The following is a 21,510-nucleotide window of genomic DNA, read 5'->3' as shown; positions in this document are numbered from 1 at the left end:
TTAAAGGGCCACATTTACTCTTAACTCCATTTACTTTAATGGAGTTACACTGGGTATGAAATTGACCAGAAGTACCCATTTTAGTCATCTCACAATAAAACTCACTCCTTGGGTACATGAAAGCCCTTGAAATATTCAGAGTACATCCTGACTTTAAAAATAGCTTCCTGACCGTTGTATGTTACTCTTGGCTCATTTTAATGGCTCTTGCCAAAAAGAGATGTTAAGAAGTGGGTAATAAAGGCAGACAAAGAGAGGGATTATACAAGAAACCTAATTTTAAAAACTGCCATTTCTATTTCCCATTTGACTTTATATAAAGCTAGTACAGCAGTACAATACACTAAACTTATCTGTTCCATTATCAAGCTAAAAGAAAAGGAGTACTTGTGGCACCTTAGAGACTAACAAATTTATTTGAGCATAAGCTTTTGTGAGCTACAGCTCACTTCATCCAATCCACTTCATTGTTAGTCTCTAAGGTGCCACAAGTACTCCTTTTCCTTTTGTGGATACAGACTAACACGACTGCTACTCTGAAACCTGTCATATCAAGCTAGTTAAACTTTACGATGGACAGAAATAGAGGTTTCAGCTTCAGTGCAAAGAATGAAGGCAGACAGAATATCTCCTTGAACTAACTGAACTGCAAATCTGAGGTAGACAATCACATGCGTGAATCCTGTAAGCTAGCCAAACAGTAGTATAAGAACTGGCTCATATGCAACCAACCCAGAGAAAACAAAAAGCTCTGTATGCCAAATAAGATCAAATTGTTTGGGTGGGAGGTGCAGAGTGCTATATGGGCAACAGTAAGAATAAGCAGAAGTGGACTTCCATTTAAAAAATAAAAGGTTAATTTGTAAGAATACAATACAAGTGGACATACTGCTGTTATAGTGGAAAGATGCTAAGCATCTGCATAACACATGTGATCAATAAAATGGATCAATTCCTAAACCTTCCAAAGTTATATGACCTTGGTTAGCTGCAACAGGTAAAAGAAATGGACACTTACTGTAAACTATGGTTATTTGAGATGTGATGCAGACATGTATTCCACTTAGGTGTGTGTACCTCAGCGTGTCAGAGCTGGAGAATTTTGCCTAACAGGACACACAGAGGGTGGCGCTTGCACCTCATGGCGTAGCTCCTCCCCCTTCAGTTCCTTAGCACCAGACACCCAGAGACCAGACTCTGGTGCAGAGGGGAAGGAGGGTGTGGGCCGTGGAAAACACTTTGGCATCACATCTCAAAGAACCACAGTTTTTCGAAGAAACCACATATCAAATAACCACAGTAGTTTCGTCTTCTTCAAATAGATGCAGCTGTGTATTCCACTTAGGTGACTCACAATCAGTACCCACCCCAGGAGGAGGGGCTCAGAGTCTGCCTATACAAGAATTGCAGGACCACCCTACCAAAACTTGCATCCGCTCTGGAAGATGTGATAATGGCATAATCGTTAGGAAATGTATGTGTGGACAACCATGTAGCAGCCCTGCAAATGTCCAATATTGAGACATCTTTGAGGAAAGCTATAGATATTGCTTGCACTCTTGTAGAATGAGATCGCGCTGCTGAGGAGGTGTCGCCGAAGTTATCTCATATGCAGTCTTGATACAGGATGTTATCCATTTAGAGAGAGTTTGTGAAGAGGAACTACAGGCCAGTCAGCCTCACCTCAGTCCCTGAAAAATCATGCAGCAGGTCCTCAAGGAATCAATTCTGAAGCACTTGGAGGAGAGAAAAGTGATCAGGAACAGTCAGCATGGATTCACCAAGGGCAAGTCATGCCTGACTAACTTAATTGCCTTCTATGACAAGATAACTGGCTCTGTGGATGAGGAGAAAGCAGTAGATGTGTTATTCCTTGACTTTAGCAAAGCTTTTCATACGGTCTCCCACAGTATCCTTGCCAGCAAGTTAAAGAAGTATGGGCTGGATGAATGGAATATAAGGTGGATAGAAAGCTGGCTAGATCGTCGGGCCCAACGGGTAGTGATCAATGGCTCCATGTCTAGTTGGCAGCTAGTATCAAGCGGAGAGCTCCAAGGGTCAGTCCTGGGGCCAGTTTTGTTCAATATCTTCATTAATGATCTGGAGGATTGCATGGACTGCACCCTCAGCAAGTTGGCAGATGACACTAAACTGGGAGGAGTGGTAGATACACTGGAGGGTAGGGCTAGGATACAGTGGGACCTAGACAAATTAGAGGATTGGGCCAAAAGAAATCTGATGAGGTTCAACAAGGACAAGTGCAGAGTCCTGCACTTAGGATGCAACAATCCCATGCACTGCTACAGACTAGGGACCGAATGGCTAGGCAGCAGTTCTGCAGAAAAGGACCTAGGGGTTACAGTGGACGAAAAGCTGGATATGAGTCAACAGTGTGCCCTTGTTGCCAAGAAGGCTAACAGCATTTTGGGCCGTATAAGCAGGGGCATTGCCAGCAGATTGAGGGACACGATCATTCGACATTGGTGAGGCCTCATCTGGAGTACCGTGTCCAGTTTTGGGCCCCACACTACAAGAAGGATGTAGAAAAATTGGAAAGCGTCCAGCGGAGGGCAACAAAAATGATTAGGGGGCTGGAGCACATGACTTATGAGGAGAGGCTGAGGGAACTGGGATTGTTTAGTCTGCAGAAGAGAAGAATGAGGGGGGATTTGATAGCTGCTTTCAACTACCCGAAGGGGTTCCAAAGAGGATGGATCTAGACTGTTCGTGGTACCAGATGACAGAACAAGGAGTAATGGTCTCAAGTTGAACTGCGGGAGGTTTAGGTTGGATGTTAGGAAAAACTTTTTCACTAGGAGGGTGGTGAAGCACTAGAATGGGTTACCTAGGGAGGTGGTGGAATCTCCTTCCTTAGAGGTTTTCAAGGTCAGGCTTGACAAAGCCCTTTCTGGGATGATTTAGTTGGTGATTGGTCCTGCTTTGAGCAGGGGGTTGGACTAGATGGCCTCCTGAGGTCCCTTCGAACCCTGATATTCTATGATAAGAGACTGCTTGACCCTGAAAACTATCTGCATATGACACAAATTAGGTGAAGCATAAAACAGTTTAGTCCTGTCCAGACAGCTGGCTAGATGTACTTGATATCTAATGAATGGAGACTCTGCTTCTCCGGAAATGAATGTGGCTTAGGAAAGAACACAGGTAAATATACTGCATGGTTCAAATGAAACTGAGAAACTACTTTAGACAAAAATTTTGGGCGCGGTAGTAAAGTCACTTTGTCCTTAGAGAACTGTATATAAGGGGGCTCTGCCATCAGAGCCAACATCTCACAGACTCTCCTTGTGGATGTTATTGCTACTCGGAACCAGTGGCTCCGGAACAGGGGAAGGGGGGGCAGAGGGGGGACTCAGCAGGGCCATAGGCCTCCCACTTTTTGAAAGTGGACAGATCTGGCCCGTCCACTTTCCACCAGGGTGCCCTTCCCCCCAAGGCCCCACCTCCTGGCCAGCATGGAGCCTGGCCAGAGAGCCCAGGGGCCCATGATGTGGGGGAACTGAGAGCAGCCCCATCCTGTGTCATTGTCCCCCCCGACCACGGCTCTCCGCCCGGCCCAAGGCAGGTGGACATGGAGCGTTCACGATTCTGCACCAGCTTACCACAGCTGCTCGCGCAGCTCTCCCCGAACCGGCTCCTGCCGTCGTGGGGGGACGGAGGGGGGAAGGAGGGGACCTTGGAGGCCACCCGGCCATGGTAAGAGCCGCACGGGCAGATGTGGGGAGCCGCAGACCCTCCATCTGCCCTGGATGGGGACATGGTTGGGGGTCTACTCTCAACAGGCCCCCGACACCATGGACAGATGGAGGGTCTGCTGCAGCTGCCCGTGTGGCTCTCATCATGGATGGGTTGTGGCTCCGAGGCCCTGCACCTGAGGCCCTGTGGCTCCGAGGCCCTGCACCCTGGCCAGAGCCACACAGGCAGCTGTGGGGAGCCTGGATCCCTGCACCTCCCCTTGATGGAAGAGGCAGGGATGCAGGCAGGGGGCTGCTTTTGCCCCCCTCCCCCGGGTAAGGGTGGGGCCTTGGGAGGGCAGGGGCCTCTGCGCTCCCCCCCCCCCCCCCGCCTTTTGCTAGGAACACAGTTTCATGACACAAAAGTGGAAAGGGACAAGATGTGAGGGGTTCAAGTGGAGGTCCCACTAAAGCCACTAGGACTGTATTAAGGTCCCACAGAGGAACCAGCTCTCAGACTGGAGGATGGAGGCAAAGAAGCCATTTTAAGAATCTTGCTACCACGGCACTGGAGAAGATTGATCTTCTCTGAAGGGGGCAGGGATGAAATGCCGATATCTCTGCCAAATCCACTTCCAATGAAGTGAGCATAAGTCCAACGACTGAAGGTGCAGCAAGTTCACCAAGATGTCCTGGATAGAGGCCAGCATTGGTTTTATTCTGCAGGCCCATGACCACATCAAAAACCGTTTTCATTTCATCGCATAGGCTATTCTGGTAGAGGGCTTTCCACTGTTGAGTAGGATCTGTTCTACAGCCACCAAACACTGCTATTCCTCCTCATTTAGCCACAAAGCAACCAGTCCGTGAGATGCAGGGAACTGAGCATGGGATCCAATGCGTGACCATGATTCTAAGAGAGTTGGTCAGGATGGAGAGGAAGGGGTATGGGAGGCTGAACTGACAGCGTGAGAAGGTTGGAAAACCAGCAGTGTCTCAGATGGGCTGCGACAGTGAGAATGAGCTTGGCTCAATCCACTTTCAGATTGAGGCTGACCTGTGGGATGATCTGGGGAAAAGCATACAGGACAGCCAACTGCTAGCTGAGAAGGAAAGTGTCAGACAGGGAGCCCAGATTGAAACTCCCTCGAGAGCAGAACAGGTGACATTTCCTGTTGTCTCTTGTAGCAAATAGGGAGATCGTCAGAATGCCCCAAGTTGCAAAGGTGACCTGGAGGATGTCTGTCTTCAGAGACCACTTGTGACACAGGGAAAAATTCCTGCAGAGATGGTTTGCGAGATGATTTTGGACTCCAGGCGCGTAGTCAGCTATCTGAGTAAAGCTTTCCTCAACGCAGAACTGCCACAACCTGATTGCCTCTTGTCAAAGCATCCTGAAGTGTGTTCCTCTTTGCTTAGTCACATAATACATTGTGGTGGTATTGTCGGTAAATATGTGAACCACTGAGCACCTGATATGGTCCAGAAAAGTGTGACATGCATCATAGATGGCTCGAAGCTCCAGCATGTTGATATACAATGCGGACTCCTGCTCTGACCATAGACCTCAAACTTTCAGCAACCCTAGATGTACTCCCAAACCCATCAGGGAGGCATCGGAGACCACAGACCTGGTTGGCAAAGGCTGGATGAAGGGAATGCCCTGGCAAACGTTCTCTGGAGACGTCCACCACTGCAAGGAGTCCAGGACCAGGTGAAGACGACAGACCAATCTGTCCAGTGGGTGAAGAGTAGCAAGCCATTCATTTTGAAACAACACGGGAGGATAGCTGACAAGAGTGATCATTTGGAACCTCATGTATCTGATATATTGATTGAGACTGCAAAGGTCGAGATTGAATCTTACCCTGTAAGTGTATTGAAGCCATTGTGCTCCAGAAGACCTTAGCAGGCCCAAGTAGCTCATTGTTAATGGGGAAGGCAACTCTCCGAGGGGCAGATGACTGTGGGATATCCACTAACTTGTGGGTGTTCTCCTGCAGGAACTCCACATGGATATCTAGGGAAGTGGCTACGTGCCACAAAAGGTCCTGGTACACCTTGAAATCCTCTAGTACCGAAGGGGAGAAAGGGACAGGCACTGTGGAATTGTCCAGGGACAAAGATGGAGTGGTTAACTGGGCCAGAGCTGGATCCTGCTCCAGAACTGACGGGCCTGGGTGGAATGACTCTGGAGGCCTCCACAAGGGGAAGGCTCACTGGTACCTGGGCCTGTGGAGAATGGACAGTCCCCATCACAGACCTTGTCGGCGAGATGAGGGGTGGGACCTATGTGACCGAGGAGTATCCCACGGATTCCATGGAAACCCACGGGTATGGATAGGGCACTGGTGACAGTAGGCACTGGGCCAGAGGCACCCGTCCCAACTGCAAAACAAATGCCAATCTTGGTACCCAGAGAGCTCCATGAATAGCCACCGATGTGGGTCGGATGGTGGGACAGTCAGAGGATGAAGATCCTGACTCAGATTCCAAAAAGTCCCAGACTTCAGGGGATAAAGGAGGAACCAGCCCTGAGGGTGTGAGCAACCGGTCCAACTCACCCATAGCCTAGAATGACGAGGAAGCTGGCGCCGACGGTTGAAACAGTACAAGTTGTTTCTGGGGATGGAGGCGGTGTCGACCCTGAAGTCGGCTGCAATACCAAAGTAACTGACGGTGCTGAAATGGAGGGCAGTGAGTGCCAGTCACAATTCACAGGGCTGGAGAGGTCCATTGCGCAGAGTCTGGTACTGATCCCAATTCTTCTGACCATGAAAGGGAAACCTCAGAGTATAGTGCCAACAGACTCCCAGGTTCAGTGGGCCGCTCAGCCTACGGGGCTATAAAAGATGCAGCATTAGCTAAGTCCTGGACCAAGGGTGAGCTCAGGACAGAAAGGCAGAAGAGGTCCTGATACGCTCCTAGCATGGGAAGAGTCTGTGCTGGCATCACCCTCATTGGTGTCGGACTCAGTGGATGCCCCAGGGCCCCAGAGTCAATGGTATGGGTCGCTGACCTCCTTGCATGGTACTGGGAAGTGGCTGATGGCCTTGCTCCATCCCACACATCGGCATTCACCCTGTGCCAATACACACTCCTTCTGGAAGAGGGAGATGAGTCCCACTGGGACCTGGAGCAGGCTCGGTCAGTCTTATGATATCGTTTCCTCAGCACACTTGATGGGAAAACAACTCCTCCATCTCTTCAGAGAGGCGCCAGTTTCAGGATGTGACGTGGCAGCACTCTCAGAACCAGAGGGTAACTTCTGATCTGACGAGGGCCTCGGTGCCAAAGCAGGCCTCCTGGCCTGCTTGAGCAGGCGTTGCTTCAGACGAAGATCCCTTGCCACGTTAGTCCGTTTGGTGAACGATCTGCAAATAGAACACCGTTCCCTGATGTGACTTTGCCTAGGCACAGCAAGCACTGCATGTGGGGATCGTCGTTTGGGATCGCTCCCCCACACAGTGGACAATGTTTAAATCCCGGTGAGGGCATCACCAGGGAAATACTTAAACTACTGCTAACTAACACTAAGTACTAAGGGTACTAATTAACTATACACTACTAGAAATGTCAGTAAAAATAAAAGGTTTGTGATAGGAAAACTACACAGAACTCTGCCTACAGCAACAGGTGGTAAGACAGAACCAAGTGGGGAACAGGGCAGTGCTGACTCATATAGCAAGGGGAGAAGCTATGGCCACAAGGGGTGAGCGCTGCCGCCTACAGGTTCTACTTGGGAAAATACTCTGGCTCCAGAGTGCAGGACCGCACACATCCAAGTGGAATACATGGCTGCATCTACTTGCAGAAGAACCTTAATTACTCTTTCTTCCTTTAAAATTATATTTTTAAATTTACTGCTAGAAATAATTATCCCCATTAATGTGTCTTTTAAAAAAATAAATTACCCCAGTGATTCGGTGGATAGTGCAGCATGTAGCTAATTGGAGGCAAAGCAGTAGCTCTAAAAAATCCTTGAACCAAGGAGGGATAAAAGTGCCACAGAAGAGTTACCCTCAGCCATGGAGCAGCAGGGGAGATGTGAAACAAAACTGCATTTCATTCCCACAGTAAGGCAGCTTTCCCTGACAGGCCTGCGCTGTGAAACACTTGCTGCTGTTTAGTAAGAGGAGGGACAAAGATATGATGAGGGATCAAGAGGCAGCACAGCACAAAGGGCTAGGGAGAAGCCTAAAAGTCAACCTACATGACTCTCATTCTGAGCCACTGGGCCAAACTCTGCTCTCAATTACACCATCATCATTCTGGTTTAACTACCAAAAACAAGGGAGTTTTCTTTAGACTGACACCGTTTTAACTGAGAGGAGAATCTGGCCATGAGTGCAGAGATCAGGACTCCTTTGCATACGTTCTGAGGCCCCGCATGACCAACATTTAATTTTTTAATTTTTTTTTTGTAAATTAACAATTTTGAGAAACTAAATCAATTTTAAAACAGAAACAAATATAATTTCCTTTTACCTAACAAGATTCAGATCTTATCTGTTGTAAAATTGAAGGTGATAAATAACTTAGGTCTACAATAGGATACTGCAAAAGAACTACCACCTGTACACTGTTACTTTGTCTTAAGACTCATTGGTCTGGATTAATTGGTTGGTTTCTAGGATAAACAGTGAGACTCAAGACCCAGTCTACCAGGGCCATGGCTTCCTCTGGGATCAGAGAGGAGAAGCCTCAGTGAAGGATTATTAAACTGGAGATGACACTGTAAAATCTTCAGGGTGGGCATATATCAGCAACTGTCTCTTCCCATATGTTTCTAAAACTTCTAACACCATATAGAATCCTTACACTCTTTTCCTAGACGTTACAGGCTAGACACCTCTGTTGATGCACTGTTTGGACATCTTCAAGGACCAAACATCCTTAATACCTTCAGGGCTGTGGTACCTTCCTGAACCTCTCTCCACTCTTCTTCTAGGTAGAAGAGACTGCTCTTCAAATCCTACCAGTTTGGACTGGTGACAGACACGGCTTCAGAAAGAGGATTTAAAAAATACCAGAGAAAAGTATAAGTGGTATCTCTATGTCCCCTAATCAGCTATCTGTAATGTCTTAGCCAAAGACACTGTCATTACACTGTATCCGTTCTTCCAGTTTATCTTGCTGATGATATTTTTGAGCCCCCCACCCCACCCAATTCTAAATACAACATAAATTAATCTGAAAAAGTGATACAGGAAAGTTTGGGGTGGAGGGACAATGAACCTTTGGCAAAAAGGCAGTGGTAAGATTTGTTGCTGTTGCCTATGTGAGGGAAAGAAACCAAGCCATCGGTCCGGATAGAGGCTTTCTGAGGCTGCCTAAAAATTTTGTCTAAAAGAATGTCTGAAACAGTTTAACACAGTCCCACAATTGTTCACCCATATAAAACACAGTAATAACTGAAAACAGAGCATTCTAGAGTGGTCTTTATAATTAATTTTACAGTCCTACCGTGGAGAATTGAACCCGCTGTCTACAGTAATGCTGCTGCTGTCCATGCTGTCCAGTCGAGCTGAATGGGTGGCTCTCTGGCTGCTGCTGTTTTCAGTTTCCTTGGGGGTGAGAAGAGTGAGATTCTTCTCAAACTTTCTTTGCAGATCCCTTTCTTTTTCCCGCTCCAGCAGCCACTGCATAGTGCCCACATCATCCCTGTTTTTTTCTTCCTCAGCATTTTTATTTGTTCCTTCCTCTGAGTCATCATCATCAGAAACATTGTAATAATCAAAGGTGGCTTCCTGGTTCCCAGCTGGCTCTTGCTGTCTCTGTGAAACGGGTAAAACTTGTGTAACTGAGGTTACTATAGCTTGTTCAAGTTTCTCACATCTGCCTGGCAGTGTGTCAGAGGGTGTCTTTTGATGGGGTTTTAGTAGAGGCGTACTGGACTTGTGATAGTTATTCACAGACAGTGTATTGTGTAGAGGTTTAAAAAGTGTATCTTTGCTAAATATTTCTTTCCTTTTGTCCAGGCTGCTTGATTCAGTGTTATGGTGTTGAACCAGTCGCCCATTTGCGATCACCTCAGGGGTCTGGCCAGCAACAACTGGACCACTACTTGGCCCTTTAGGGGACTCCTCTTTGTGTACCCCAGGTTCTCTGGCTATGTGTTGGGAATGTCTTTCTGAGGGAGAAAGCTTTTTTATTCCTTCTGTTAAAGTCACCGTGTCATGGTCCTCTTTATTTTTCCCCAGTGGTGATGGAGCAGTAAGTACAGTCTCACTCGAAGTGTTGCACTGAAAATAATCATCAATTGCTGATTTTGTTGTGCAGGAGTTGAGCTCACTATAAGATGGTAAATTCTCTGTAGGCTTGATTTGTTCCAATAAGCCACAGGAATTGGGGGTTTCTACATTGCCACTAACTATTTCGGGTACACACACATCTTTATAGTTTGCAGATGAAATCAGAGCCCTTTGATGACTGAGTGACTGTGAAGGCCTTAAGGTACTGTCATCAGTATATGCTTGGCTAGTTGTTGGGTCATCGGGGCTACACCCTTCAGCTACGTCTTCAGGTGTACCTAAAGTAGCAGAACCCAGAGGTCCTTTAGAGTTGTCCATCGACCTAGACCTTTCCTTGGCTTTGTTCGACCTCTCGTTCCTTGACCTTCTATCTTGTGTATGGCTGTGGCTTCGATGGACCTTGGAATGGGAGCTTCCCCTTGAAGGTTCAGGAAAAGGCATCTCAGTTCTTCTTTTGGCCAATTCACCAGATACATCCCATTCTGGTGTCATGGGAAAGTGAGACTCAATCACGCTAGGATTGCTGTGCATGATAAAATTATCTCCTTTGTGTTCTATTATGAAACAGCCTTCCCGTGGGGACCTAGTAAGGGGATCATAGAACTCATACTCTCTTTCACCTGGTATATCCAAATGGGAACCATCTGAAGGGTCTCCTTTGGACACCCGGGTCTTGCTGTGTGACCGAGATTTTCCATGAGGCTTTCTGTGATTCCTACTCTTTTTGCTTCGCCCACTATGGTGAGCTGAAGATCCAGCTTTGCTTCTTTGAGCTTTTTCTTCTTCAAGTTTCTTCATTAGTGCAGTATGCCTCATTACATTTTCCACAGTCAAGTCTGGGTTAATGCGTCTAATAATCTCCATTTCTACCTCCCTGGGTATAGTGGTAGGGGTGTCTTCATCCCTCAAGGGCCATTCCTCAGGAGGAAACTGGGCAGAGAAATTGGCCAGCTGTTTTGCCTTGTCCTTTTTAAAGCTTAGCCGAAACAATTTTAGTCCAAACTTTTTAGACTGCTTTTCTACATCTTTAGGCTTTGAGAGTGTCTCTGCTTTATAAGAAAAATTTACAGTACTTTTACTTTTTTCAGTGGGTGGTACCTGACACAGAGAAGGAGGGCAATATGAGTCTTTACAGTCTTTTGTGGATTTCCTCTGTAGGGTGGACGCATGCATGCTGTGCATGTCTTCTCTGCAACAATGGCAAGAGTCGCAGTGGTTTTTGGGTAAAGTTCGGTCCCTGACGCAGCCTGAGGTGGAGGGAGTTATAGTTCCTTGCTGTGGAGAGGTACACTGAGACCTGTCAGGTATCCTCTCATCCAAATGGTACCATTTACTGTTAGTTCTTATGAGGGATGGGGTTATAAAATAAGTCTGTGGGGTCACGATGAAATAGCCATCTGGAGTTGGATATATTTTCCTCTCTCGTACAAGCATGTTCAAGGTATGCCGAAGAATTTCAGGACTGGGAGTTGGAACGCCTAAAACAACAGTAAATACATATGAGCTACTGTATAATCATGAAAAGTTCTTCGGCTCCCCTCCCACCATCCCATACAGAGTTTTGCCAACACAAAAGTTATAGCATGTTGAGCAAACAATTCAAACTGAGCACATTGATAAGTGGAAATACAGACTAGAGAATGCCTATCTCCTACACTTCAGTCACATGAATTATTAACGAAATAAAAAGAGGACATTAATAGAGTGTAAAAAATAACACTTTAGTTACTTCCATTGTGTAGGTGACTGTAAACTACAAAATGGAAAGAATACAAAGAAAAGAGAATCAAGGGAAAAGATTTCATTTTTATTATTCTAGTCAAATATTTACATCCCAATTTATCAATATGTATGTATTAATTGTGATTTACAGCAATGTATAGATAGGTGCCCATAACATTTTTTTCAGATAAAAATGCAACAGAAACAAAGCACACAGGAGAACCATACCTCCAACACAATTCAACAGGCAGCACTTTCCCACCAAACCATTCCCACATAAACAACTGCCCCCATCAGGCTCTAACCTCTTCAGCCTCTCCAAGAAAAAGACTATTTGAATTACATAGATCTATTTTATTCAAAACAAATGTGTTGACTATGCTGGATGATGTTATTTGTCTTCTAAAAACTTTCCCACAAGAGTTGCCTGGCCTTTAAGTGGGGTCTGATGGACCACATGCTTGAATGCAGCTATCAAATACAGGCAGATACCTTATTATTGACTACATAAAATCCACACAGGTCATTTTGTGGACTGGGCCTTCGGGCCTGATTCTGTACCTATTGAAGTCAACGTAAAAATTTCCATTGACTTCAGTGGTACAGGATCAAGTCCTTAATACTTCAAAGTATTACACCAAATAAGGCACTGACTGATGTGTAGTATAAGCAAATGGCTCGGCTGCTCTCTTCTGTGTCTTCTATTGTATGTTACCAACTCCACACACACATTTCAGAGGTCAGAGTTTGCAGTTACACTTTGCTACTTGAGTTTGAGTACAGCAGGAGGACAACATGGGACCAGCACAGTGAACAATATGCTGTCCAAGAGCTAGCATGCTGTTGTGGCAATTACAAACTGACTTCAAACACTGGCTCTTGGTGTTACCACATAACTGTGAGGGGAAGGGATAACAAAAATGTCCACATTTTGGAGCTTCACGTGCTAAAATGAAGAAAAGTATTTCTGATTCCTAAATGACCAAATTAATCTATAAGGCTAGAGTTTAGGAGGAGGATCAAAAATAAATACAGACGCTCCCCAGGTTATGCAAGACCCGACTTAACACAAATTCGCACTTACGGAATAAGTTCCGTAAGCTAGAAATAGTTTTTTAGTTGGGCTTTTTTTTTTTTTTTTTTTTGCATAACGTTTGGGTATACGTTTCCAACTTATGCAAAATTCAAGTTATACGAGGCTTTCCGGAACGGAACTATTGCGTAAATCAGGGAGCATCTGTAAATGAAATAAATGGCATTGAACCGGCCCCTATTATTCACCACTGCTTTCTTTCAAGACAAAATGGATGCAGCAAACTCTAAAACACACCCCATACATGAAATACAATAGTTGAAACAGATGTTTATACAACCACCAAAGAAGAAGAGAAAAAAATGTTCATGCTCAATATTGAAGGAAACCTGTGTGATGCGCGAATCAGTCTGCTTTTGCTTAATGAATTGGAGACTGCTCAAGAATAGTTCATTGGTGCAAGTTAATCAACTCATTTAGTGCTAACAGAATGAGACCAGATCCTGCAGTAAAAGTTCTGGTTTCACCAGCTTACTCTTCAGGGAGAGTTATAAAAGGGAGTCTTTTTTCCATTGCTGAACAGATTACAGGACAACAAGCACCAAGGTTTAGGACAGTCCTGAAGTTCTTGTTGCATGTACACCTTAGGGAGGGGACAGTTTTCCATCCATTTGTTCCCAGGACTCCAAATAATCTCATCCCTGGTCTCATACATGGGGAGAACAGAACCCTCCTCCTCTCTAACCTTGAAAAGCTTTATTTTATTTTTTTTTAAAGGGTTTTGAAACATTGGCTTCTGCTAACTCACTGCAGAAAAGACCAGTTGGATTAAGTTCCTAACTAGAATTTATCTGGGAAATATGAGGTAGGGGGAAGGGGAAAGGCCCAGTTGAAGTCCATTCCCCTTCTTCTTTGATGAATTCAGTGGGACCCTCACCCATGTCCTGATATGCCCATAACCTCACAGAAGGAGCCATACTGGGGAGATCTCTTGTGTATGACTCTAGAGGAAATCTGCCTGTATCCGCCTTGCTGTGGCTCATGTGGGGGTGGATTCTTCTCTATTTCCTCTGCCGGCATCTTCTAAAAGGCCTTTTTAGTAGGCTGTCTAAGAAAGTGTTAATGCAAGTAGGTTCCAAGCCTTCATTATATGTGTGACTGATTGCTGGTAGTAGGCTTTAACCTTCCAAAGGCCAAAAATCTCCCCCACTCTCCATGTTGGGAAGGTGAACCCAGATGCTGCTCTCTCAACTGGGAGAAGGGTTCATGCATCGGAGACACAGATAGCTCTTGCTGCGGAGAGCATTATGACTATGCTGCAGTCTGGGCAGTATCTCCCTCTCCTTTACTTCCTCAGACAGCAGCCACCATGCTGACCGAAGATGTGGGTGTCTGTCTGGAGACAGAACTTGGACTGCGGAAAATGAGGAGGGATGCTAAGAAGTAAGTGCCAACATTTCTTTATTCCTCATTAGTTTTGTCTGTGTTAAAAGGACGTGTGGAGCAGTCACCACTCCAGAATTGGGAGTCCAGAGCAGAACAGAACCTTCTGGCATTCAACTACTCAAAGTTATTTTAAAAAAAAATTAATATGGAAAGAGATGCAGTGCTTCTTTTTCAAGATTTGACGGCTTAGAAACAAAAAGCAACAAAAAACTCTAGTTCCACCTGCACCATAACAAACATTTTTCTTGTGGCCTTTTCAGTCAACTTTAGCAAAAGGCAATTTTAAAATTTCTTTGTGAACTAAGTTATTATCCCCTTCTTTCTTTACAGTCAAAAGCTTTCTTACATAATACACATGTTCTTAATAGGCGCTTCTAGAGTGCATTTTACAGAAAAGAGGAGTAGAAATTAAAGTGTTTTTCTCTCTTTCATACGTGAAGAACATTTCAACAAGAAAGCTAAGCTATTGCTGTCCAAATTTTATTAGAGTGGATTCTAATGTATGCCCGTGTTTCACTATTTTCGCAATTATAGTTGTATGTGTTTCCACACACACAGCCCTCAAGCCCTCCTGAAGTTTTGACATAAGCCAACAATAGCCAAGATAGAGAGAACTCATGCTAACGAGAGAGAACTCATTATCCCTAACTCACCCCATTAGTGGGTACTGTATTGCAGTATGTATACTGTGACGGGGCAAGGCCACAAAAAGGCTATAAAAAAGCAGTGGGAAATACATAAATTAGCTCCAGGCTAAACAAATCCCTGGTACCAGGATAAGGTAAATGGCAGATGCTCCAGGTCAATTAAGACACCTGGGGCCAATTAAGAACTTTCCAGAAGGCAGGGAGAATGCTAGGTTGATTGAGACACCTGAAGCCAATCAGGGGCTGGCTGAAACTAGTTAAAAGCCTCCCAGTTAGTCAGGTGGGTGTGCATGTCAGGAGCTGTGGGAGGAAGTTGCGCTGTTAGAGAGGCTGAGTAGTACACACCACATCAGGCACAAGGAAGGAGGCCCTGAGGTAAGGGTGAAGTGGAGCTTGAGGAAGTGAGGGCTGCTGGGGGGAAGTAGCCCAGGGAATTGTACATGTTATGTTTCTAAAAGGTCAGCTACCATCGCTGATACTATTAGGGTCCCTGGGCTGGAGCCCGGAGTAGAAGGTGGGCTCGGGCTCCTCCCTTCTCTCCCTCCCCCCCCCCCCCCGATTAATCACTGAGACTGGGAGACAACAGAGACTGTGCAAGGGAAGATAGCTTCTCCTCACCTCCCTCGCTGGCTTATGATGAAAATGGCTCAGTAGACTGTGACCCTTGTCTCTAGAGAGAGAAGGGTTACGTGGAGGGTCACAGTGAGCCTCTGAAGCTAGTGAAATCCACCAGGAAATGCGGGACCCATGGAGACAAGGACAGAGCTTTGTCACAATAGTAACTACTCTCTTATCTGGCTTTGGATGATATTTGTATTTAGAGGTGTTTTTACTCGGTCAATTACCAGGAATATTTGTCAGGAAAGGTTTATAATGGAGCTGTTAAGAAGTTGAATAGGAACAATATGGACACAAAAGTGAGAGCAGCAGCAAAAAAGAAGTGGGAGGAAAGGAGTACTCAGGGCTTGTCTACACGACCGCTTAAGACACTCAGGATTGTGAAAAAACCACCCCCCTGACTAATATAAGTTAGACTGACTTAAAGCGGTGTCTACATCACTCTATGTCGGGGGGAGATGCTCTTCTGCAGACACAGCTTCCACTTCTTGTTGAAGTGGTATATTTATGCTGATAGGAGAGAGCTCTCTCGTCGGCATAGCGCGTCTTCACCAGAGGTGCTACATTGGCACAGCTGCATCGATGCATCTGCGCTGACGTACAGCACATTGTGAAGCACTTGTGAAGACAAGCCTTTAAGGTTCCAATCTTCCTCCCCCACCCTGAATTATGGGTCACATACATTTCATGAAATAATCATCAAGGTAAGGCAAGAGAACTCAGATTTCCCTCCTCTCTCCCTTTCCAGTGGGAGTACCCTCGCTACAGGAGATCATCCTGGAAGTAGTAGCAGAGACACACACAACCCTGAATGGGCAGGGCATGCCAGCAGTAGCAACAAATGGGAATGTCTAAAAAAAATAAATAAATAAGCAACTGTGTACTGGCGGGTGGACAACAAGAGCTTAGCACACACACTGAGAGCTCAGAGCCTTGTGTTATCTCCCTGGGCCAACACAAAATAATAATATGCAACTCCCATTTTCTGGACCTCAAGCATCTACAATTAAAGAACTCGAAAACCATACCCTCAGCTTAAGCAGGCTCTTAGCATAGGGCAGAAGTGCCAAGAATGAATACAGTGCACACAGAGCCCGATATGTATTATCTGTTTATGTTTGGTTCATACTATTCAAGTGCCTGCTTTGCTAATGCTGTCCCTCCGTCCTCTACCCTTAGCTTTGTTGCCGGTGGCAGTGAACCAGAAAGCCAGACTCTCAGCTTTTCTTTGTGTCTGTGTACAAGATGCACTGCACAATTTAGTGTTACTCCCGCTGAAGTGAGAGGGTAGCGGTGCAGAAGTCCCATTTCATGCTCCCCTTCTCATTGTAGGTTTATTTACACCAGGAAGCACTTTACACCAAGTTAACAAGAAGCAGCCATGAGATCATCATTACTACTGTATTGTTTAATTTAATATACAAATGTAAATGATAGAAGGAGAAAATGCAACAAACAAAACTGGCTGTCAAAAGGTAATTTTTTTCCTTTTAAGTTAACACTTTTCTGGTCCTTCTTTCTCATCATTTTCCCTACCTATCCATTTCCTTTCCACACTCTTTTTACTTCCCTCCAGGTCGGCCATGTTCTTTCCCCCAAACCAGTTGCAATACGTTTCTGTTAGCATTTGGTTTCATATCTGAAGTGGGGAGAATGGCTGAGATTCTCCCAGTGTATTATAAACAATATCAACAAAAATATCTCACCCTAACTGAGTGGTTAAAGAGAGCCCTCCATGTACACTTGGACTTTTCATACTGTCTAGCCCTACTGCTAGCACCAGATGAAGTGCTGGTGGACATAGTATTTGACAACAGTAGATAAAAAAAGTGTTTCTGGTCTACACTAATACTTCCAAAGTTCCTAGCAGTGACGGAGTTGAATAGGGCTAGAGAAATAGTGCAAGAAGCTCTGGGGTAGACAAGGCCATCAGGTGGAAATAGGATCCATCTATTTAGGTTACCATAATGTGCTCATCACGGTCGTATTTGAGTACCTTCCAGAGTTAAAAAGATAAATAAAGTGATAAAAACCTGTAAAGTTGGGATGAGAAGGCCTCAGTCCTGCTCCCACTGAATCACTGGCAAAGCTCCCATTGACTTTAATGGGAACAAGAAAGGGCCTGAAGGAGGAAGATAAGTCAAAGCTCTAAAAATCCTCATTTTTTCACGTTCCCCTCCATGAACCATTTGATAGCGCTATTCACTTTGCCTTTTGTAAGTTTTGAAGCTTCTGCTGAAGGGAAGAAGCAGCCAAGTTGGTCTTTTTGCTTCTGCAAACAGCTTGGTTATTCTGAGTGGAGAAGTCCAAGTAGATGGATTTGCATATTCACTGTATGATGATTGAAAAATAATGGTACAGTGATTATACAAATATCTCTGTTCTGATTCTAATAATAGTTGTCCACCAAGCAGAGTACAGATATTTGCACATTAGTTTGAGATTAGCTACAGACTGATGATGCAAATCGGATACCCAGAACCAATCAAGGTGCAGAGCTGTTGGTATTGGAAAAAGGTTACTGTTATGCTTTCATATCTGTATAGCATCCTGCCATTCTGACTGGTGAAAACAGTTCCATTTCAGTAAAACATATAACAATTGCCAAAATTCATTTTTTAAAGTCAACCCCTTTCTGACTTAGATCTATATCCTCACGCCATTTCAGTAATGGGATTTCCAGTTTCTTTGGGTAGTTACATGTATAAATGGATGGGACACCAAAGCACTTTACAAAAATTAATGAACTGAGCCTCATAACTCAAATAACGAAGAGGACAAAATTACTGATTCAGAGCAATAAGGACTGCTTGGTAAGCTGGGCGCAAATGAACAGTATATGTGTTTCAACACAGCTGACTGTTAAGTCATACATCTAGTAGATTCTATACTCCTGAGGGAATTCTGCACACAATATTTTAAAATTCTGCATATTTTATTTGTCAAAATAACGCAATATAATCATGCTGGCTTCAATTATTTTGGTAATTTATTTAAACTACAATACAATGGATGGAGAATTGGAGTGGGGAGCACTGGAGGAAATCCCCAAACCCACTCTGTCTAATACTAATGGAGCTAGTATTGACCCTTTACTTCTAGTTATTAGTCAACAAATATATGTAGCCATATGCTCAGTGTTACATCATAGGTAACTGAACAGCAAGTGAGGGCTGGGGACTCAAACTCACAATTTATATTGGCTGCTGACCATCTCTAGAAAGGTCAGTAGCAAACAGTTCATGGAGCACATTTTGATGGGAAAAAATTTTCAGTCCAAAAATTTAAAACCAGTTCTAATCCCTAAAGCACCATAAGCATTTATGGCCACACTGTCCTTTACAATAAGGCTCTGTTAGCCATTCTGGCAATGTAAAGGGGCCTTAAAATTTTTACAACTCTTTTATATTCCTGGGGGAATTCACTAAGAACAATGGGAACAATTCACTAACCAGGCAGGCTGCTACTTTCTGCTCTGCCTGAGGGGACAGAGCCTTCCCCACACCTACCTTCTCAGAAACACCCCAAAGCCCTACTCCTCCATACCAAGTGGGCTGCAATAGTGAGCGAGAGGGACAGTGTCTCTCTCTCACTCACACAACTGCCTAGCCTCACCCCTTAATGGTGATATGCATCTCTACCGGCTGCTCTGGGTGCCCACATCGACCTGCCTGCACTGCCAGGGAGGAGCGCATGACTGCTCTTGCAGCTTCCCTTTGCTTCCCCATCAGAAGTCATTTTTCTTCATGGAAGAAAAGAAATCTGTGGGGGCCATGAATTCTGCACATGTGCAGTGACACAGAATTCCCCTAGGAGTATAAAATCTAGCAACACACAAAGTAGGCTATACTTACAGAATAGGGGACTCTATCCTAGGAAGCAGTGCCTCTGAAAAAGATTTGGGGGTCTTGCTGGATAATCAGCTGAACATGAACTCCCAGGCAACGCTGTGGCCAACAGGCTAATGTGATCCTTGGATGTATAAAAAAGGGAATCTCAAGTAGGAATAGAGAGGTTAATTTACCTCTGTGCCTGGTGCGATCGCTGCTGAAATACTGTGTCCAGTCCTGGTTTGAGAAGGATGTTGATAAATTGGAGAGGGTTCAGAGAAGAGTCATGAGAATTGTTAAAGGAGTAGAAAACATGCCTTTACAGTGAAAGATTCAAGGAGTTCAATCTACTTATCTTAGCAAAGAGAAGGTTAAGGGGTGACTTGATCACAGTCTAAGTACCTACATGGGGAACACATATATGAAAACAGGCTCTTCAGTCTAGCAGACAAAAATAGAACAAAATCCAATATCTAGAAGTTGAAGCGAGACAAATTCAGCCTGGAACTGGGTGTAATCTTTTTTTAACAGTGATGGTACTAACCATTGGAAGAATTTACCAAGGGTCATGGTGGATTCGCCAACACTGACAATTTCTAAATAAAGACTGGATGTAGTGTTTAAAAAAGATTTGCTCTTGTTCAAATTGAATTATTTTGGGGAAAGTTCTATGGCCTGTTATAGAGGAGGTCGGACTAGATCAGTGGTTCCCAAACTTGTTCCGCCGCTTGTGCAGGGAAAGCCCCCGGCGGGCCGGCCGGTTTGTTTACCTGCCGCGTCTGCAGGTTCGGCCAATCATGGCTCCCCCTGGCCGCAGTTCACTGCTCCAGGCCAATGGGAGCTGCTGGAAGTGGAGGCCAGTACGTCTCTTGGTCCATGCCGCTTCCAGAGGCTCCCATTGGCCTAGAGCAGCGAACCGATTTTAAGGGCTCTTAAAACTGGTTTCTGTACTCCTCCCCAAAGCATGGCAGCGGATGTTCCCGGTGTTTGCTGGCATTCAAGCAACATCCGTTCTTTATCTCTCTGTATTATCCTCAGGAGAGTGATATCATTCATGGTCACCTGGTTGAAATAGGGGAATTTTATTAAGGGGACATTCAGAGGTGGCCGTTCCTGCTGGGCTGTTTGCCTGTGGCTGAACAGAAATCATCCCCACTGTTAGCCACGCGGTGGGGGGAGGGGTGAAGCGATCATCCCAGAGAATTGGCTGTGTGTCTGTGTGGAGGGGAGGTGGTTAGTTGGGTTTGTGCTGCACGTTAACCTGAAAAGTTATGTTCAGTCCCTCCTTTTAAATGGCCAACCCATTTTAAAGGGCCAACCCAATGGGTGCTTGGTATGTGAAATGAGGGCGCTGCTGTTTGAAATCATTCCCACGTGTTAGGAAGGTTAAAGAATCCAAAAGACTGTGGCTTACCATGTCTGCCTGCAAGCCGAATTCTGTTGCCCGCCGGCCCTGCGTGTGTGATCTCTCACACCATACCGGCAGGCCCTCGATATAAGAGGCAAAATGCGACCTTGTAAAGAAAGCACACGTACTATGTCATGTTAACAGCTTGGTTCACCGTGAAAGAGTCTACCCATTGTTCTCTAAAATGTCTCTTTTTAAAGACTAATCTCCCCTTTTCCCCTCCCGCAGCTGCAAACATTTCATCGCTCCACCTATCATCTCCGTCCCAGAGGCTATCAAAGATTAGAAGCAGAAAAAAAGCACTCATGATTAAATGTTCTCTGAACTCATGCAGTCCTCCCACGCTGAAAGAGCCCAGCACAATGCGTGGAGGGAGACAATGTCAGAGTCCAGGAAAGCACAAAATGAATGCAAGGAGAGGAGGGATGAGTGAGAGGAGAGGTGGCGTCAGCGTGATGAGAGGAGGCAGAATGCAATGCTGAGGCTACTGGAGGATCAAAGTGATATGTTCTGGCGTACGGTGGAGCTGCAGGAAAGGCAGCAGGAGCACAGACCACCGCTGCAGTCCCTGTGTAACCAACAGTCCTCCTCCCCAAGTTCTATAGCCTCCTCACCCAGACACCCAAGAATGCGGTGGGGGGGGCCTCCGGGCACCCAACCACTCCACCCCAGAGGACTGCCCAGTCAACAGAAAGCTGGCATTCAATAAGTTTTAGAGTGCAGTGTGGCCTTGCCCTTCCCTCCTTCTCCCCTCCCTCACTCCACCCGGTGTTTCCCTCCTGCCCCACCCCTCACTGGCTACCTTGGCAGTTCTCCCCGCATTTGTGTGACGAATTAATAAAGAATGCATGAATTTGAAA

At 45.4% G+C, this 21,510-nt stretch overlaps 1 protein-coding gene across 5 annotated transcripts in view; it reads right to left on the bottom strand.

Moving 5' to 3' along the window:
- Positions 1–21,510, bottom strand: part of STOX2 (storkhead box 2) — a 225,428-nt gene that overhangs the window by 7,938 nt on the left and 195,980 nt on the right. For 2 of the 5 annotated variants that reach the window (XM_074951241.1, XM_074951239.1), the window contains one exon: positions 9,159–11,424. In XM_074951241.1, the coding sequence (XP_074807342.1) occupies positions 9,159–11,424 (2,266 nt within the window). Of the gene's footprint in view, positions 1–6,336; positions 7,067–9,158; positions 11,425–20,656; positions 20,753–21,510 lie in introns of those variants that run through there. The other 3 variants (XM_074951242.1, XM_074951240.1, XM_074951238.1) reach the window with 3 other exon arrangements.

Source organism: Natator depressus, chromosome 4 (assembly GCF_965152275.1).
Source record: "Natator depressus isolate rNatDep1 chromosome 4, rNatDep2.hap1, whole genome shotgun sequence".
Taxonomy (NCBI): Eukaryota; Metazoa; Chordata; order Testudines; family Cheloniidae; genus Natator; species Natator depressus.
This window is presented reverse-complemented; position numbering and strand designations above follow the sequence as displayed.